At 48.2% G+C, this 19028-nt stretch overlaps 1 protein-coding gene across 12 annotated transcripts in view; it reads right to left on the bottom strand.

The window, feature by feature from the left end:
- zmiz1a (zinc finger, MIZ-type containing 1a) overlaps positions 1-19028 on the bottom strand; it is a 527531-nt gene that overhangs the window by 222833 nt on the left and 285670 nt on the right. For all 12 annotated transcript variants that reach the window (XM_085970560.1, XM_085970554.1, XM_085970552.1 and 9 more), the window contains one exon: positions 3251-3370. In XM_085970560.1, the coding sequence (XP_085826686.1) occupies positions 3251-3319 (69 nt within the window). In that variant the 5' untranslated portion in view covers positions 3320-3370. The remainder of the gene's footprint in view (positions 1-3250; positions 3371-19028) is intronic.

Genomic DNA, 19028 nt, shown 5'->3' with positions numbered 1-19028 from the left:
GCGTAACAAAAATCTATCTCAGCTTTGAATTTTTCAATCAACCCCCAGCCTCAACAGCTTTTTGAGGGAGAGTTTTCCGGATTTCTACTGCCCTTTGTGTGAAGAAGTGCTTCCTGACATCACCCCTGACAACGGCCTGGCTCTAATTTTAAGGTTATTCCCGCTTGTTCTGGACCCTCTCACCTGAGGAAATAGTTTCTTTCCATTAAATCCTTTAATCATCTTAAACACCTCAATGAGATCACTCCTTAATCTTCTATATTTAAGGGAACACAAGCCTATGTAACCTGTCCTCATAATTGAACCCTTTTCGCCCCGGTGTCAAGAGTTTACTTAACTCAGGTGCCCGCAGTAGAAATGGCGATTTTAGTTCATTCTTTGGCTATTTTGTTTTTTAAACCAACAGCTCTGGAACTCAACTCACAGCCTTCTAAAGCGGAGAGTCAAACACGGAGCTGCTTTACCCAGGGTTAGGTTTTAACCCAATCAAAGCGTCCCATTCCCATTTACTGCCAGATTAGAAGGGTACGGCAGCACAGTGGTTATGTTACTGGACTAATAATCCAGAGGCCTGGACTAATGATCTCAGAGACATGAGTTCAAAACCCACCACGGCAGCTAAATTCAATTAATTAAATAAATCTGGAATTAAAAAGCTAGTGTCAATAATGGTGACCATAAAACTACTGGATTGTCATAAAAAACCAACTGGTTCACTAATGTCCTTTAGGGAAGGAAATCTGCCTTCCTTATTACCTGGTCTGGCTCCAGACCCACAGCAATGTGGTTGACTCTTAACTGTCCTTAAATGGCCCAGCAAGCCACTCAAGGGCAATTACAGATAGGCTTTTGCAGCAAAGCCCACATCCCATGAATGAATAATTTTAACAAAGAAATCTATTTTAATTCAACTATTAAAGTAAAACTGAATCAATAATGGTGGTAATATCAGATACTTCCACCCGAGACTTCTGCAATTAATTCCAATAGAGATTCACTCCAGATGAACGCGGATTCCGTGCAATGGGCCTCTGGACTGATAACTCTGCAGTAAAGGTCAGCCCACCAGATGCTGATGGGGCTCCATCTCTTGGCTCGTCTGTCACTCAAACCCAACTGCTTCCACTAGTAGACATACCTTTGTGGGCCACGGAGTGCCTCACTGTGCGTGCGCGTGTGTGAGGAAAGCGCCATCTTAAAAGAGATCTCACCCCGAATCAAAGCATAGCTGGGCAGCCCAGCACTGATCCTGGAGAAGGCACGATCCCAGCCTCTCGGGAAGCTGTGTGCTCGCAAGTGTCCGATAGTGAAGTAACGGCAATACAAATCAGAATCCCCAAAAAAATTAAGCCGAGGGCTGGTCTAAGAAAGTTCAAACATCCCTGGGTTGGTTTCTTTTCCAAATTTCTCATTTGCTAACCGTGCTGCTGTTCTTCCATTTTACCCCATTCTCTTCTATTTTTAACTTTAGTTTTCTTATTAAAACTTTTCTTTACTTTTCTAACCAATATAATTCCAGCTTTTCAGTATCAGATTTTCATATAAAAACCTTCAATGCTTTACCTGCTTTCCTTTACCTACCAGGTGCTATTGGCCATTTGAGGTGTGAGTACATTTCAAACACGGGCCTCCGACTGATTTTTAGCCAACTGAGACCTAATTGGTTGAAGACTGGCAACCTCTCCTGGGGGATGGAGTCTTCCTGGGGCTTGATGCCACAGGCGCGGCTGCCCGCTGAACCTTGCCCAAATGACCACTTTTCATGTGTGAGACGGGACAGTGAGCATGGAGGGCATAACATCTGGGCCACCCGCTCCTCGCCCAATGTTGCACTCGTGGTCTATCCAAGAGGAGCATAACCCAAGCAGTTAGGAAGGCAAATGGTACGTTGGCCTTCATTGCGAGAGGATTTGAGTACAGGAGGAGCAAGGATGTCTTACTACACTTATACAGGGCCTTGGTGGGACAACACCTGGAGTACTGTGTGCAGTTTTGGTCTCCTTACCTAAGAAAGGATATACTTGCCATAGAGGGAGTGCAGCGAAGGTTCACCAGGCTGATTCCTGGGATGGCAGGACTGTGGTATGAGGAGAGATTGGGTCGACTAGGCCTGTATTCACTAGAGTTCAGAAGAATGAGAGGGGATCTCATTGAAATGTATAAAATTCTGATAGGGCTAGACAGACTGGATGCAGGGAGGATGTTTCCCCTGGCTGGGAGGTCGAGAACGAGGGGTCACAGTCTCAGGATACGGGGTAGGACATTTAGGACTGAGATGAGGAGAAATTTCTTCACTCAGAGGGTGGTGAACCTGTGGAATTCTCTGCCACAGAAGGCTGTGGAGGCCAAGTCACTGAATATATTTAAGAAGGAGATAGATAGATTTCTAGACACAAAAGGCATCAAGGGGTATGGGGAGAGAACGGGAATATGGTCTTGAGATAGAGGATCAGCCATGATCATATTGAATGGCGGAGCAGGCTTGAAAGGCCGAATGGCCGACTCCTGCTCCTACTTTTCTATGTTTCTATGTTTCTAGGAGTCATCAGATGCTGAGCAGGAACAGAAACCCTGGTTGACTTTTTCCCCTCTGTAGCCCTGGCAGATTGAGACAACTGTCTATCAGCCAACTCAACACAGAGCAGGGACCAAACCTGGGATCTTTAGCGTTTTCACACTTTCTAAGTGCAGCTAACAGAGGGAGAGCAGGTTTCCCTCCATTGGCCGCACACCCGCCACGTGAACAAGCCTAGCCAGCTTCATTATCCCAACAGCATCACAAACCCATTAAACCGTGGGTCTACGATTCGGGATTCGGGAGCTGGCTTTAGCAGTGAAGCCTGAGGGAGCGGCACAGAGCATGTCCTGTGACCCATACTGAAGACAAGTCAAATATAAAAACAGGTTATGGCTCAGTTCCAGACTAAGCAACATGCTTACCCAGCGAACCATTTGGAGAGGCGGATAAGCATTCTTTTAAAAGAAATAAATGGCACCATTTTGTTGTGTTTACAAAAAAATGCATTTACAACAAATCCTTTCAAGGGCAGTAGTGTCGTACTAAAAAGGGCGATTTTGATCCAACTGCTAGCCAGCCACTCAAGTCTATGGAGGATGTGTGGTTGCACTTTGTATTCAATCCCAACTTGAGACTCAGAGTTTACTATTAACCTTTAATCAGCGGTTTGCGGAGAGTGAATCTGAATCAGCCAAGTGCACAGACACAGGGCCGAGGAGTCTGTAGCCTTACCTGTTTTATACACTGCAGCCGATCGTTCGTCTGCTGAATGTGTCTGTCCATGGAGGTTACTGTGTTCATCTTTATTGTCTCTTCCTGGCTTCTACCTGAAAGCCATTAAACTTTTCCACTCTGCAAGATAAACAGAAAACTGAATCATTGATCGGGGACTTGAGAGCACAACCAATCCGCTGAAACAGATCACAGATGGCACAGAGCTATTTGTCTTCTCGGGTGACAAGAGATTGCAGTGACTGAGGGTGGAAGGCACTGCATTCCAACGCCATGTGTCACCTAGCGACACCTGGCCAGGAAGGCACAGCTTCCTGTCAGCAACAACGGCAGAACCAGCACCGAAACCCGGTTCAAAATGATGGCACTGGGAATCTTTACAAATCGTGGCGCTACAGTCAGAGGTATGTGCGTCTGAGTCAGCACCTTAGCCTCAATTTTCTCCGACAGCAGGAGTACAAGATGCCCTGGGGCTATTGAGCAACAGTCAAGGCAAGGACACTGATGTTTACTCCAGATTAAATCCAAAATCACTTTGGCTCCAAGCAAACCCGAGTGGGTGGTGTTTTTTTTTTTTTTAAACGTGTCATTTTATTTTTCATGGTGAGGGATGGTAGTCCTAGGCAATGGAACTCTTCCCATTTCAGGCTCTCGGTGTTAGCATCAAGCGCTCCCGAGGTAAAGTTCCCTCTACGCACTGCAGTCCCACTTCAGATGAACACCCCTGTTGCACCAGTTGTTCTATTCCCCCTCACGAACCACCCTGGGTGAGACTGCCAACTGGCGTCGAATTATGGACAATTTCGTGCCCACTAGAACTGGATTGAGACTCCCTGAAACTTGTATCGCAACAGACCCGGGGGGGGCAGAGGGGACTTACATCCTGTCAGTCTGGGCTGGATTTCAACCCAGGTCCTAGAGTGGAACCAGTGTCTAATCCACTGGCCCCGCTTGCTTTCCCAAACACAATCGCTATTAACGCCAGAGAATTTACAGCCATTCGGCCCAACTGGTCTGCGCCGGTTCACAGTTCCTGATGACTATCCAGTCACCTGTGCTAGAATGTACACACCTGTGGACGCGAGTAGCTGCAGCTGTGATTCCCCTCACGGTCCAACAGCTGACAGTGACACGGAAGGCGCGCACACACGATGAAAGAACATTTGGGTAAGGGATCAGTGGGAGGCCAGAGCCCATGGAACTGTACCCCAAGCGAGAGTCAGCGGAGTGCCTTCAGGAGAGCAGGGGAAGCGAGGGGACAAAAACTGTTGCGGGGGGAGGGGGTAGAAATGAAGCTAGCTGGCAGAGCTTATCCAGAATGATTGAGAAAATGATGAGAGGATCACATTTGCCTGTGGTGGTCGTTAACAGCTGCATTTAAAATTTAATTAGGTTAAATAAAGGAGATGGGGGGAGGGCTTCAGGTAAGAGGCTTATTTAGTGGTTAACAGATTAATAAGGACAATTCATTTAACATAATAAAACATCCCAAAGCACAGGTTTTTTTTTTACATAAAGCAGCGTTGGGAGAAGGATTGGGGTTGGCCACGAAGGCAAGCTAATGGAAGTAGGTTTAGAGGAGGCAGCTAAAGGAAGGGAGAGAAGTCGAAAGATTTAGAGAGCATGCTCTCGAGTCTGGTGCCTCGACAGCTGAAGGTTCTGTGGTTGAAGCAGGACCTGGGGTGGGGGCTGCAAAGGTGCTTTGGGACATTTCTCAAGGCGGAATATAAATTCAAAAACGTGTCGTAAATCACTTTTGGTCTCCGTTCAAGTATTCACGCTTCATGCCAGAGAAAGACTTTCCCACAATGTACAGGACTAGAACAATGAACGTAAAAGACAGACAGAGCCATGGACCATCGCATTATCTCTGCATATATTTCAAATGGTTTGCATAACGGCTGTAAAAATGTAATAACATTTTCCACCAATTGCTCCTATATTAAATTTACAAACCCGCTGCCTTTAAACCTGACCTATGGCTACCAATTTGCACAAAGTCACAATCTAATTCCAAACAGGGAGCAGGCAAATCTGGAGCACTGAGGTGAACTTTACTCGACCAATTCAAATCATAATTAAAGCCGCCTGTGCAAGCTAAAATAACTTTAAAAATAAAAAAGGGAAAAATCACAGCCATGAGAAATCAGAACCTAACCCAGCTCTAACGTGTATTCAGCCCAAACGTTCTGACACTTGCCCAGTGCCTGAATACGCAAGACTCTGGATCACTTTAGGAATCATGACCAAATGTTCTTGAGAGATAAAAACAAATATTCTCACGGCCACAACGTTAACATAGTGGACCTCTGGGACAGGCCACCGTCTCGTGCGCGGTGGACGCGGACTCGCTGACTCCCTTCGAGCGAGATCTGGGCCCGTTTCTGGCTGGGGTGGAGATCACCTCTTACAGAAGGTCGGCACTGCAAGGAATTCAGGGCCAGCATGATCTCCTGGACTAGTTTCAATCGCCTAGGTGGGTCGGAGAGGAATTTCCCAGATTTCACCCACCCCCCCGCCCCCAATTGGCCTGGGTTCTTAAAAATATTTTTTTTCGCCTCTCCCAGTAGATCACATGGTTTTGGGTGGGGTGGAGAGTGGATATATTGTGAGGCACAAGCTATCGCAATTGTGTGGGACAAGGCTGGAGGGACCAGAGGGTCTTTCACCTGTCCGTCACTGTTCGTATCTTTTGTATAATACAGATGAGGGAGAGGGAGGAGATTGTCCACTTTGACACCCGCCCCTCTAGAAAATAAAAACGTACAGTCGCTCTGTCGCATCGTCTAACCCATATGGTTTTCAAATTGGGGTCCCCAGGCCGTTTGGGAGCCCACGAGGCGGGTCTGCACAGCCATAAGATTGCTACATTTGTTGACTTACTAGCACATTATTTATGTCAGTGTAAATTGTCAACCCTTTGTTAGCAATCACACAGTTTTCCTTTGGGCAGTTGACGCCATCTTTTGAAGTTAGGGTGGTTGTGGGATCCCTGGAAATGTGTCAATATTTTCAGGCGGTCTTCCGCGCAGAAACTTTTGAAAGCCATGGCCTAACTGGATTTTGAATGGATGTGTGGTTTTTGCCTCCACTCTCCTACCCCGAGGACCAGTCTATTTGTTGGTCACTCTGTATGAAGATACGCTCTTCCTGAAATCAGTCCTAAATAGGTCTCTCACCCATTTTAGGAAATGAATCTATCTACAGGAAACTTTTTTTTATCCGGCACCGACGGGACCGACGTGGTGCCGGTTCATCAAAAATTCCGGATAACCAAAAGCTATAGTAAAAGATACGGAGAGCTGAGAGCTCCGTATAAAGCAACAAACCCTGTAGGTTCAGAACAATGGCCACAAGTTCCAAGCGTCTCTGTAGTTTAGCAACAGCTGCAACCACACCCTTGCACAGCAACAGATCGAGGAAGGCAAGTAGAATATGAAGTAAAACTTACCTGAACCTACTCTTGAATTTTGCCGGTTAACTGAGATTTCCGGTTATTTAGGTGCCGGTAAATCAAAAGTTTCCTGTATCTTGGTTTACTTTGAAGCGATGTCCCATAATAACCTTCATTCTCACAAGGTAATTTCATCAATTCTTGCGCAATTAAGTTAAATGCAATAATACTTTTTGAAGAATCTGTGCTTCTATTTCCTATTTAGTTACCCAGTAGCAGAGGCTGTTACACATGTTAAAAGTAGCTCTCTCAAAGGTTCCGTCAGTAAATGAGGCACAAGGGGTGGTACAGATCAGGAAAGTTCCACGTTCTATCGCTAGTTTGTGCTGGGTTAGCTCACCTCAACCTGCGGCAAACAACACAGCCTTGGCAAACTTACCATAGAGGGAGTGCAACAAAGGTTCACCAGACTGATTCCTGGGATGGGGGGATTGTCCTATGAGGACAGATTGAGTAGACTAGGCCTATATTCTCTAGAGTTTAGAAGAATGAGAGGTGATCTCATTGAAACATACAAAATTCTTACAGGACTTGACAGGATAGATGCAAGAAGGATGTTTCCCCTGGCTGGGGAGTCTAGAACCAGGGGTTACAGTCTCGGAATAAGGGGTCGGCCATTTAGGACTGAGATGAGGTGAAATTTCTTCACTCAGAGGGTGGTGAATCTTTGGAATTCTCTACCCCAGAGGGCTGTGGAGGCTCAGTCGTTGAGTATATTCAAGGCAGTGATGGATAGATTTTTGGATATTAAAGGAATTAAGGGATATGGGGATAGTGCAGGAAGGTGGAGATGAGGTAGCAGATCAGCCATGATCTTACTGAATGGTGGAGCAGGCTCGAAGGGCCAAATGGCCTACTCCTGCTCCTATTTCTTATGTTCTTATGCTGCTGTTATGTTAAACTCGGGCCAGGGAGAAGGAGCTAAATAGGACGCCTGCATCGTTCTTGCACCTGTTCAGTGACTCCTCCTGGAAAGTGTTGATAGGTGGACATTGAATGAGCGGCGTGTTGCCCTGCAGCCTGCCCAGACTCGGTGTCTAAGCTCAGACAGGAAGAGTGGCCACCTGGGAGAGGTAGCAGAGGACTACAGGTGCCCGTGGCAACAGGTAGAGCCTTCAGGAGAGGAAGGGACAACCGGGAATCGAGAAGACAGTTACATTGGCTCCCTCAGCTCCACCACTGTTGGCTGCTCTTTCAGTCACTAAGCCCTTGGTCCTCTGGACCTCTTTCTCCCCACAAGCCCCAGGACCCCACGGTGTTGCTGCCTCACTCCTTGCCGTCAAACATGCGTCAAAACTCTTCCATTCATCCGTGCCCTGGGCCCCCTCACCCAACCATCTCTGTTTTCCCTGTTCCTTCCTGCCTATTATGCTTCCTCAATCTAAAGCACTTTGAGATGGCTTCATGTGTGCCAGAAGAGCAAGTCGCCATTGTACTACATACAGCAGCATGGGGGTTTAGAGCGTTGTGCACACAAATTCATCCAGAGTTCGGTGTTTACATTGGAACATCGGAAACATTGGCGTAGGAGATGACAGAAACAAATTATTCTCCTTAAAAACATTATTCAAAACCCCTAAAACGTCCTTGCAGTCTTTACATGAAAAAGGAAAGCGTGCAACCGACTGAATTCCACCACAACACATTTGCCTTTCACGAAGAATAAAGCACAATGCAAACAATGACAGACTTGAAGGCACACTGCTCGTGCAAGTCCCACGCTTCCAGCCATCCGAGACGGCTGTGTTAAATGGATAAAGCTCAGCTTTGTCTTCAGCCCCATTGCAAGAGCCCAACATCTAAACAGGCATTTCCGGAACCTTCCTAACGCACACGCCCCTACCTCCCAATTCCAGACTCTCATGGCGTAACAGTAATAACATTTTTGTGGGCAACAAAAAAAAATATTAAACAGATGCTGCAACCGCTGGTTCAGTTTTGGCCAATCTGACATACTCTCGTTTGTAGCCATTTACAGCACTCGGAGATTACACACCTCACCAAGAATACCGCAAATATTTTGAGTTAGTGATTTTGCACTTCACTGGGTACACGCATGCTAATGAAGTTCCGACCCAGATAACATGGTACGACATGCTGAAATCTTGAGCACATTGACTTATTAACCCGTGATTGAAAGTGGTTGCAAAGTGTGCCCGAGTGGAAGTGAGCTGTTTGTGTAATAGCGCGTTAACCACATTCATGGCACACAACTCCTTTCATTCCTCACCAAGGCAGAGCCCGGGTCAAATGTTGGCCTCCCATATGGAGCAAAGGCGAGTAAATAGAGTTGAGGTACAGATCAGCCGCGATCTAATTGAATGGCGGCGCATGCTCAAGGGGCTGAATGGCCTCCTGCTGTTCCTAGCTTCCAACATACTAAACGATTCGAAGAACCAACTCCGCCGAGTTCTCTCTTTGATTGTGAAGTGTGAAGTCTTTGCATCCGCCCTCCCCTTCTCCCCGCCACTGCTGCTAGTGTGTTCAGGCACATCGATCCCACTCCTTGGATCGCCCTGCCTTAACCTCTCCACTTTCAATAACCTCCTCAAGAGCCATCACTTTGACCAACCTCTGAGTCAACAGTTCGATAATCTTCTTCTTCTTCCCGCTCGGTGCCTGTTCTCCTTGCAACTAGTTGCGAAGTGCCTCAGGACATTTTCTTAAGGCGCTATTTAAATGTTTTTGTTGCAGGATGTCCGGGTTGTATAAAAGCAACAACGACTACAGCTTTCACACCCTCTCACAGCTTTACATTAAAAAACTTCAGGTACTTCGCCGGTAATGAATCCAACATTTAGACACATGGGGGGAAAAATTGGGGCGCTAACTTGCCGGGGCGCTACTTTTGATGGTAAAATTGAATGGTAGCGCCCCGCCTCCCTCTTGGGGCGCTGCGAGGGAATATCACGGCGCTACGTACCGCAGCGCACGTTGTGCCGTGGTATTGCAGGCCTTCCTTCCCTTCTTAAAGGGGAGGGGCCTAGCGCAGCGCGACCCGGGGCCCAGCTGGGCCACTAGGGATCGGAGTGCCGGTAAAAGAGCCCGGCATTCAAGAGCGCAGCCGGCACTCTGCGGGGGGGGGGGGGGGGCTGCAGAGGAGGCTGGGGACGGCAATGGGGGCAGGTGCTGGCAGGCGGCCAGCAACAAAAATGGCCGCCCGGCACCTCGCCTTTAATTAGCGCCGCCCCAGCCGCAGGTAGGCCCCCCCATACCCCGTCGGACACAGCGTCCGGTGGTAAGCGAGGGGGTGCTACCGAAGATCATGGCCGGGGCGCGAGTGGGGCGCTGACGGTTACCGCTGCCACTAACCTCCCACTGAATTTCACGGGAGGCGTTGGCAGCACCGCGACCGGGCACTAGTTGCTTTGCGCCACCTGTTAGCGCCCTCTTAGGCCGCTAACGGGAGGCGCAAAGCAACCGAATTTTTCCCCCAAGCTGTTTTGGCAGGTCCGTACAGCATGGTCACTCTCCCTTATGTCCACTGCTCATCACGTGCTATCCTGATTAGGTCATATGACATCACCTACTACTGAATGCCCATCCTGTACCATTTGCTGATGGCGCAAATGTCTGCAGAAAAAAACCCATATTTTCAATCCCTGTTTCATTGCCTTACTCATTTATGAATGAAATAAAAAGGGAGCTGGCGAATTGGAGCCCCCAAATGAGATGAGCCCATTATGTAGGCTGACACTCGAGTGCAGTTCTGAGAGCGGTGCATTGTCAGAGGCGCTATCTTTAAGAGGACTTCTGCCTATTGAGGAGGATGCCAACGATCCCATACCACTATTTGAAGATGATGATGACAGAGTTCTGCTGGTAGCCTGACCAACATTCTTCCCTCAACCAACAGATGAACTGGTCAATCGTTGCTGTTTGTGGGATCTTGATGTGCACAAAATGGCTGCTCCCTTTGCCTACTTAACAACAATCACTCGATTTCAAAGTAATTCACTGGACGTGAAACGTTCCCGAGAGACCTGATGAGGTGCTATGGAAACGTGAGCCTTTCTTTCTCTTAGTGCGGTGTATCGATAGACTGATGCATTGTGCCGCATATTTCCAGAATGTAAGCTCTCCCCCTGCTATGTGCAGAAAGGCAAGCGTTCCTCATGTCAGTTGGGCCATCTATGAGGATTAACAACAACTTACATTGAGCTCCTCACACAGGACATCTCAGAGCACTTTAGCAGAGAGAGAGATGATCACTGAGCAGCACTTGGAGAGTTGTCCTCTGATGGAGGTCTGAAAGGGGAGGGAATCCATGACACTTGGCACATCAGTTCGAACGCAGCTACTTGGGAAAAAGAGCATAAAGCAAGAGGCCTGGGAATAGGGTCAATCCGGTTGCTTCAAAATAAACAGGGACTTCTCCAGTCATTGCCCATTCTTGTTATCCTTCCTCTCCTCTGATGTTTCCCACATTACAACAGTGACTACACTTCAAAAGTACTTCATTGGCTGTAAAACCTGGAACTTGTTGCCGACGGAAGTGGTGGAAGCGGATGTTTTCAAGGGGAGACTGGATAGGTACTTGAGGGAAATAAACTTGCAGGGCTACGGGGATAGAGCGGGGGAGTCGGACTGACTGGATTGCTCTCCAGAGAGCCAGCACGGACTCGGTGGGCCGAATGGCCTCTTTCTGTGCCGTTATGATTCTATATAAAGTGCTTTGGGACATCCTGAAAGGCCCTTTTTAAATACAGGTCGTTCTCCTCTTCTGAAAGCACCAACTTACACTAGGGTCCCGGTGCCATTTCATGAGCGGCAGTTACCCTCTGATGCCTCACCCAAGTGGCCATTATTCATGTACAAGCCTAGTCAGTGAGTGCAGGTGGACAAGTTTGCCATCAGGGGCATCGTCACCAACCCCAATCCCATCGTCACCAGCCATTCCCCATTTCCAGCAGGGGTCATAGATACCTCGGCTGATTTTGGCTTCTCCTCCACAGCCCAAGGTTGCTGGAAAACATACCTCGGCAGAAGCCAGGCGAGAACAAGCTCAAACTTAGGAACATAGGAACAGGAGGAGGCCATTTAACCCCTCGAGCCTGTTCCGCCATTCAGTGAGATCATGGCTGATCTGGGACCTAACTCCATATACGTCACCTTCTAGGTTCGAATAGCAAGCTGATAGTGACCACAAAGGATAGCAGATGCAGAAAGGGCACTCGGTGAACATTCGATGGAATGGTTTTTTTTTTTTTTTTTAATTCATTCACGGGATGTGGGCATCGCTGGCAAGGCCAGCATTTACTGCCTGACGTAATAAAACTCACTACGCACTTGGTTTGAGTATAAAGCAAGACTTTAATCAACTTGTTTCAGAACATGGAGGTCTAGTTATCTTTCACTAGTTCCTGTTTACAAAATGTCCTGGGCAAGCTGGGCCCACGCCCGAGTATTTATACTCCTTGGACGGCGCCACCAGCTGGCCGCCCAGCGTTATTTCATGAGTCTTTCTGCATGGATCATAAGATTCATGACACTGCCCGTCCCTAATTGCCCCGGAGAAGGTGGCGGTGAGCCGCCTCCTTGAACCGCTGCAGTCCGTGCGGTTAGGGAGGGAGTGTCAGGATTTTGACCCAGCGACAGCGAAGGAACGGCGATAGTCGGCTCTTTCAGGACAAGAAGGGCAACAAAGTGGGGAGAGAAGTGGAGTCTCAGGACAGTCAACGACTGCTGTACAGCCCGAACACGTGGCATCGTGACAGGCGGCCTGAGCTGGTTGCCACCTCGAGACCCAACATGGAGACGCTGTCCATCCACCAGCACCAGAAGAAAGTGCGACACAAAGATCACCATTTTATCCCAGCTGCCCAACTGATATTAAATTTAACGGCCTCAAAAGTCCACACAAACCACAATGTAAACAACGTAATCTGGCAAGGGATGCTGAATCCAACGGATTTTACAGAATAAATGCCAACCTCCAAAAGGCCTCCAAATTAACTGCACATGACTGAATGAAAAATTGTTTAATTAAAACTTAAAACGGATTAATTAAAATCGAGGAATATGTTCTGCACTGTTTCTTCCTGCCTGGCTCACAGATATTCTTAAAGGGTTTGTCACCTCACAAAGGCTGGGTAGGCAGGCAGCGTGATATTTGTCACAGCTTCCAGGAGTCTAAACCGTTGCCATGGTGACCGCGTTATGATGTCATCCACAGTTGGCGCCCCCCCCCAACCAAAATAAAATCGAATCCCTCCAAAAGCAGCCGAACCAGCCAATCCACTCGTTGCTGTGTGTGGGAGCTTGCTGTGCGCCGAATGGCTGCTGCATTAGTTGACTGAACAATAAAATCACTGCCCTTCAAAATAACAGGCAGCATTGAGAGGTAACTGAGAGGGGTGATAAGACGCTATCTAAAGGCAAGTCTTTTATTCTTTCTGAAGACCCCCCCCCCCCGCCTTGCTGCCCAGAAACTCAATGCATCAGGTTATAGAAACATAGAAGATAGGAGCAGGAGTAGGCCATTCGGCCCCTCGAGCCCGTTCCGCCATTTAATGAGATCATGGCTGATTATCCAAATTCAGTACCCTGTCCCTGCTTTCTCCCCATATCCCTTGATCCCTTTAGCCTTAAGAAATATATCCAACTCCTTCTTGAATATATTTAATAAGTTGGCCTCAACTGCCTTCTGTGGTAGAGAATTTCACAGGTTCTCCAGTCTCTGGGTGAAGAAATTCCTCCTCATCTCTGTCCTAAATGGCTTACCCCTTATCCTTAGACTGTGACCCCTGGTTCTGGACACCCCCGCCATCGGGAACATCCTTCCTGCATCTAGTCTGTCTAGTCCTGTTAGAATTTTATAAGTTTCAATGAGATCCCCTCTCATTCTTCTAAACTCCAGCGAGTATAAGCCCAATCGACCCAATCTCTGCTCATAAGTCATTCCTGCCATCCCATGCTTCAGTTCTTTAGACCTTACAACCCTTTGTCTTTTATCACTGAACCTCTTTCTTCTGAGGCAGCCCTGATGTTTAAAGGGGGGGGGGGGGGAAATCAAGAGAACAAGTGGCAAATCTCCACTATTGTTCTGTATAAAATATTAGTGCAGAGAAAAAAACTCTTTTTTTCCTCCCCTCAATCAACCAAAATTCACATTAAACCGGTAATCAAACTCAAACTGCGCGTGTGTGTGTGAACCATGGTCTCATTCGGAACAGCATTTGCAGCTTGCTAGGTGTTAAACTCCGACACAGAGTGATCGTGATAAGCACACAGTCGCAAGCTACCCTGCTGCACAGCAGAGATGAGCAGGCTTGCACGCAAACATTCGCATGGATGGAAGCAGCTGCCTCAGAGGTTGGCGCTGCAGTGATGCGCGCAGGGTTAATGGAATCTGAACAGCAGCGTGATTTTTTTTTGGAGGCTCATCAAATCCCTGTAATTTTTCCCCTCCCGGCTTCCCTGGTGCTCCCGCCCTACCTGTAAGGCAGGTGTCGAGGGCGTTGGTTTGTTTGAGGTCTCTGGCGGTGTCCACCTGAAGCAGCCACTTAGACGTGTAGTACAGCAGCCTGGCAATCACTCTCCCTTCGATGTGCGGTCTCCCCCCCCCATTCCCCGCCCCCACCCCACCTCCCTCCTCTCCAACCATGACATGAGCAGTGCTTAAATGTGAAATTCAGGGGTACGGGCGCTGCCGAATGTTCCGGTGCCACCATGGGGCGATGCCCCTCTGCCAGCTGAACAGCAAAATTCCGACAACTCAGAATTTAAGTAAAACCTGCTGCTCGTTACTTTTTGCAAACTCAGAATTCGCATTACGTCTGCTTTCAAATACAGCCGCTGCACTAAAGGCGGACAGACTACCTTTACTCAGAAATAAAACACTCAAAGAAAAACAGATTTGTATCTCATTGCACGCCGACACACGTTCCCACTGCGACAGGAGTAGGAGAAGGCGGGCAGAAACTGGAGTTCCACGTGCGCACTCCTGCTGTTTTTAATTACAGTGGAGAGCAGGCACACAAGCTACCCTACGGGTCTTCATTTCGATGGTGAATGACAAAGCACAAAACAAAAAATTAGTAAATCAATTAAAAAAAAAAGATACACCAAGATAAATGTTGAAACAGCTTTGCACATCTTAAAAATCATGCACGGTGTCCGCCGTGGCTCAGTTGGCAGCACCCCCGCCTCGGAGTCAGCACGTCGTGGGTTCAAACATAGAAACATAGAAGATAGGAGCAGGAGTAGGCCATTCGGCCCCTCGAGCCTGCTCCGCCATTCAATGCGATCATGGCTGATCATCCAAATTCAGTACCCTGTCCCTGCTTTCTCCCCATATCCCTTGATCCCTTTAGCCTTAAGAAATATATCCAACTCCTTCTTGAATATATTTAATGTATTGGCCTCTACTGCCTTCTGTGGTAGAGAATTCCACAGGTTCACCACACTCTGGGTGAAGAAATTCCTCCTCATCTCTGTCCTAAATGGCTTACCCCTTATCCTTAGACTGTGACTCCTGGTTCTGGACTCCCCGACTATCGGGAACATCCTTCCTGCATCTAGTCTGTCCAGTCCTGTCAGAATTTTATAAGTTTCAATGAGATCCCCTCGCATTCTTCTAAACTCCAGCGAGTACAAGCCCAATCGACCCAATCTCTCCTCATACGTCATTCCTGCCATCCCAGGTACCAACCTGGTGAATCTTCGCTGCACTCCTTCCATGGCAAGAACATCCTTCCTCAGATAAGGCGACCAAAACTGCACACAATACTCAAGGTGCGGTCTCACCAAGGCCCTGTATAACTGCAGCAAGACATCCTTGTTCCTGTACTCAAACCCTCTCGCTACGAAGGCCAACATACCATTTGCCTTCTTAACCGCCTGCTGCACCTGCATGCTTACCTTCAGTGACTGGTGCACAAGGACACCCAGGTCTCGTTGCACTTCCCCTTCTCCCAATCTATTGCCATTCAGATAATAATCTGCCTTCCTGTTTTTGCCACTCCAGAGGCTTGAGCACAAAAATCTAGGTTGACACTCCGGCGCAGTGCTGAGGGAGCGCCGCGCTGTAGGTGTCAGTTACAGCGCTACTGTTTAGAAACAGTGCTTTAGTTAGGGATATTACAAACTGAGCTTGTGGGGGTTCATCACAGTGCATAAATATGGAGGGTGCGTGATGTGAGTTGTTCGCGGGGAAAGAGCAGGAGAAGGGGTCCCCTCACCATTTCTTCGTGATGCCCTGTGCATCATGAGGGGCCTAGATAGAGTGGATAGGAAGGACCTCTTCTTAGGCAGTCCCTCCGAACCAAGGATGACTTGCTTCCACATTAAAAATGAGTTCTCAGGTGACTGATGAGTCCAATGCAGGACCTACAGTCTCTGTCACAGGTGGGGCAGACGGTGGTTGAAGGGGCGGGAGGGTGGGGTGCTTGGGTTGACGTGCGCTCCTTGCGCTGCCTGTGCTTGGCTTCCGCTTGCTCCCGGCGAAGAGACTCGAGGTGTTCGGCGCCTTCCCGGATGCTTCTCCTCCACTTTGTGCGGTCTTGGGCCAGGGATTCCCAGGTGTCGGTGGTGGGGGATGTTACACTTTTTCAAGGAGGCTTTGAGGGTGTCCTTGAAGCGTTTCCTCTGCCCACCTGGGGCTCTCTTGCCGTGCCGGAGCTCCGAGTAGAGCGCTTGTTTTGGGAGTCTCGTATCGGGCATGCGGACAATGTGACCCGTCCATCGGAGCTGATTGAGCGTGGTCAAGGCTTCGATGCTGGGGATGTTGACCTGAGCAAGAACACCGACGTTGGTGCGCCTATCCTGCCAATGGATTTGCAGGATCTTGCGGAGGCAGCGTTGGTGGTACCTCTCCAGTGCTTTGAGGTGCTTGCTGTACATGGTCCATGTCTCTGAGGCATACAGCAGGGCGGGTATCACTGCTGCTCTGTAGACCATGAGCTTAGTGCCGGGTTTGAGGTCCTGGTCTTCAAACACTCTCTTCCTCAGGCGACCGAAGGCTGCACTGGCACACTGAAGGCGGTGTTGGACTTTGTCGTCGACGTCTGCCCTTGTTGACCTATTGAAGGACCTATTGAGAGGTCAGTAATCAGGGGCATAGATTTGGAGTCATTGGTAGAAGGATTGGAGGGGAGTCGAGAGCTTTTTTCACCAGGAGGGTGATGGGGGTCTGGAACTCACTGCCTGGAGGGGTGGTAGAGGCAGAGACCCTCATCGCATTTAAAAAGTACTTGCCTGTGCATTTGGGGTGCTGTGGCCAACAGGGCTGTGGACCAAGGGCTAGAGGGTGGGTTGGATGGCTCTTTTTTGGTCGGCGCAGACACGATGGCCTCCTTCTGTGCTGTAAATTTCTGCTATGTTCTACGAGGTGCCGTCTTTCCGATGAGACGTTAAGCTGAGGCCCCGTCTGCACTCTCAGGTGGACGTAAAAGATCCCGTGGCACTATTTCGAAGCCGAGCAGGGGGGAGTTCTCACTGGTGTCCTGGCCAATATTTATCCCTCAACTGAAACAGGTCATCTGGTCACTATCACATTGCTGTTTGTGGGAGCTTGCTGTGCACAAATTGGTTGCTGCTTTTCCTACATTGCAACAGTTCGACGTACTTAACTAGCTGTAAAGCGCTTTGGGACATCCTGAGATTGCGAAAGGCGCTATATAAATGCAACTTCGTTTGTTTACTTACAGCACAGAAGGAGGCCATTCGGCCCATCGTGCCTGTGCCGGCTCTTTGAAAGAGCTCTCCAATTAGTCCCGCTCCCCCTGCTCTTTCCCCATAGCCCTGCAAATCTTTCCTTTTTAAGTGAATATATAATTCTCGAGAAAGCAATTTTCTCCTAATGTTGAAGTCTTGATATTTCTGGCCAATCCCCTCAGCTCCAATACATGCAGATGCTACTGTATTTAATTTTAAATTGGACTTTCCAATAAAGTATTACATGCACAGTCGGAGTCCAGCAATTCACACACAACTCAACAACTCTTGTCGTCCCAACAACAATCACTCAGTAGGTGCACTGAAACACCAGCAGGAATCTCATCAGCCCATTCCCCAACGGACAGCAAACTTCACAAACTGCAAGAAAACCTCTTGCACTTCGACCAGGACAAGTCAATTAATTTGACTGTCAGTTCTTCGAAAACACACTTGCTACAGTTCTGCAAACTTGCTCAGCAAGCAATTCTCAAACCCCCTCAAGTACGCCCATCTGCGCGGGTGAGCTGGGACGGTTGAGGTTAACCCTTAACCGTCATTTAAAAAAAAAAAAATTCTTTCACAGGATGTGGGCATAGCTGGCAAATCCGACATTTATTGCCCATTGCTAGTTGCCCTGAGAGGGTGGTGGTGGTGGTGGTGGTGGTGGTGGGCCTGCTTCATGAACCACTAGCGCTTTAATACAACGGAATGGATTGCCAGACCACTTCAGAGGGCAATTAAGAGTCAACCACTTTAGTGTGGGACTGGAGCAACCGATAGGCCAGACCCGGGTAAAGATGGCAGGTTTCCTTTCCGAAAGGAAATTGGTGAACCGGTTGGGTTTTAAAGTTAATCTGACAAATTCATGGTCACTTTTACTGATACCAGTTTTATGTTCATCACGCTTATGACAATCCAATTAAACTACATCTTTTAAAGAAGAAAGCAAACATTTCTTAAAGAGACAACCCTCCAATATTTCACCCTCCACTATTTCCCCATTGTAGTCCCAGCTTTGGTCTCCAATCTGAGCTGATTTGGTTGATCGGAGTCAACCCAGCGGTTGGGAAAGTTAATTAAACTCAGTAACCCTGGGCCAGGAAGGGAATAAAAATACCAACCTGGATACCTACTCTTCCATTGCTATAGTGACCCTTGCTGGAAAGAGCACGTGTGTGGACCTCAGGTAACAACAACGAATTGCATTGATAGAGCACCGTTAACATAGTAAAACATCTCAAGGCACTTCACAGGAGCGTCATCAGCCAAAATTTGACACCGAGCCACATTAAGGAGATATTAGGACACGAGACCAAAAACTTGGTCAAAGAGGTAGTGTTGTGTATGTAATATGTGTGCTACTTTGAACCTATGGACAGGACTGCACTACTTGTTGGGCATAGTGATACGCAGTACCACTCCTGGCCATAGGGGTATAAATAGTACTGTGGGTACTGATCTCCCCTCAGTTCCCGCCTGTGGGCATGAAGTAAAGACCTACGTATAGTCCCTACCTCCAACCAGTAAAGACCTGTTTGAGTTATACGTTTAAGTCTTTGTGTTAATTGTTCAATACAATACACATGCTTAACACTGGCGACGAGTCAGGTTCTTACCCTGCGGCAGTTGAAGAGAGGTTTCAAACATCACCACCCCACTAGAAGC

This window comes from Somniosus microcephalus, chromosome 29 (genome assembly GCF_052327205.1).
Source record: "Somniosus microcephalus isolate GS21.2 chromosome 29, FLI_Smic_1.0, whole genome shotgun sequence".
Classification (NCBI taxonomy): Eukaryota; Metazoa; Chordata; class Chondrichthyes; order Squaliformes; family Somniosidae; genus Somniosus; species Somniosus microcephalus.
This window is presented reverse-complemented; position numbering and strand designations above follow the sequence as displayed.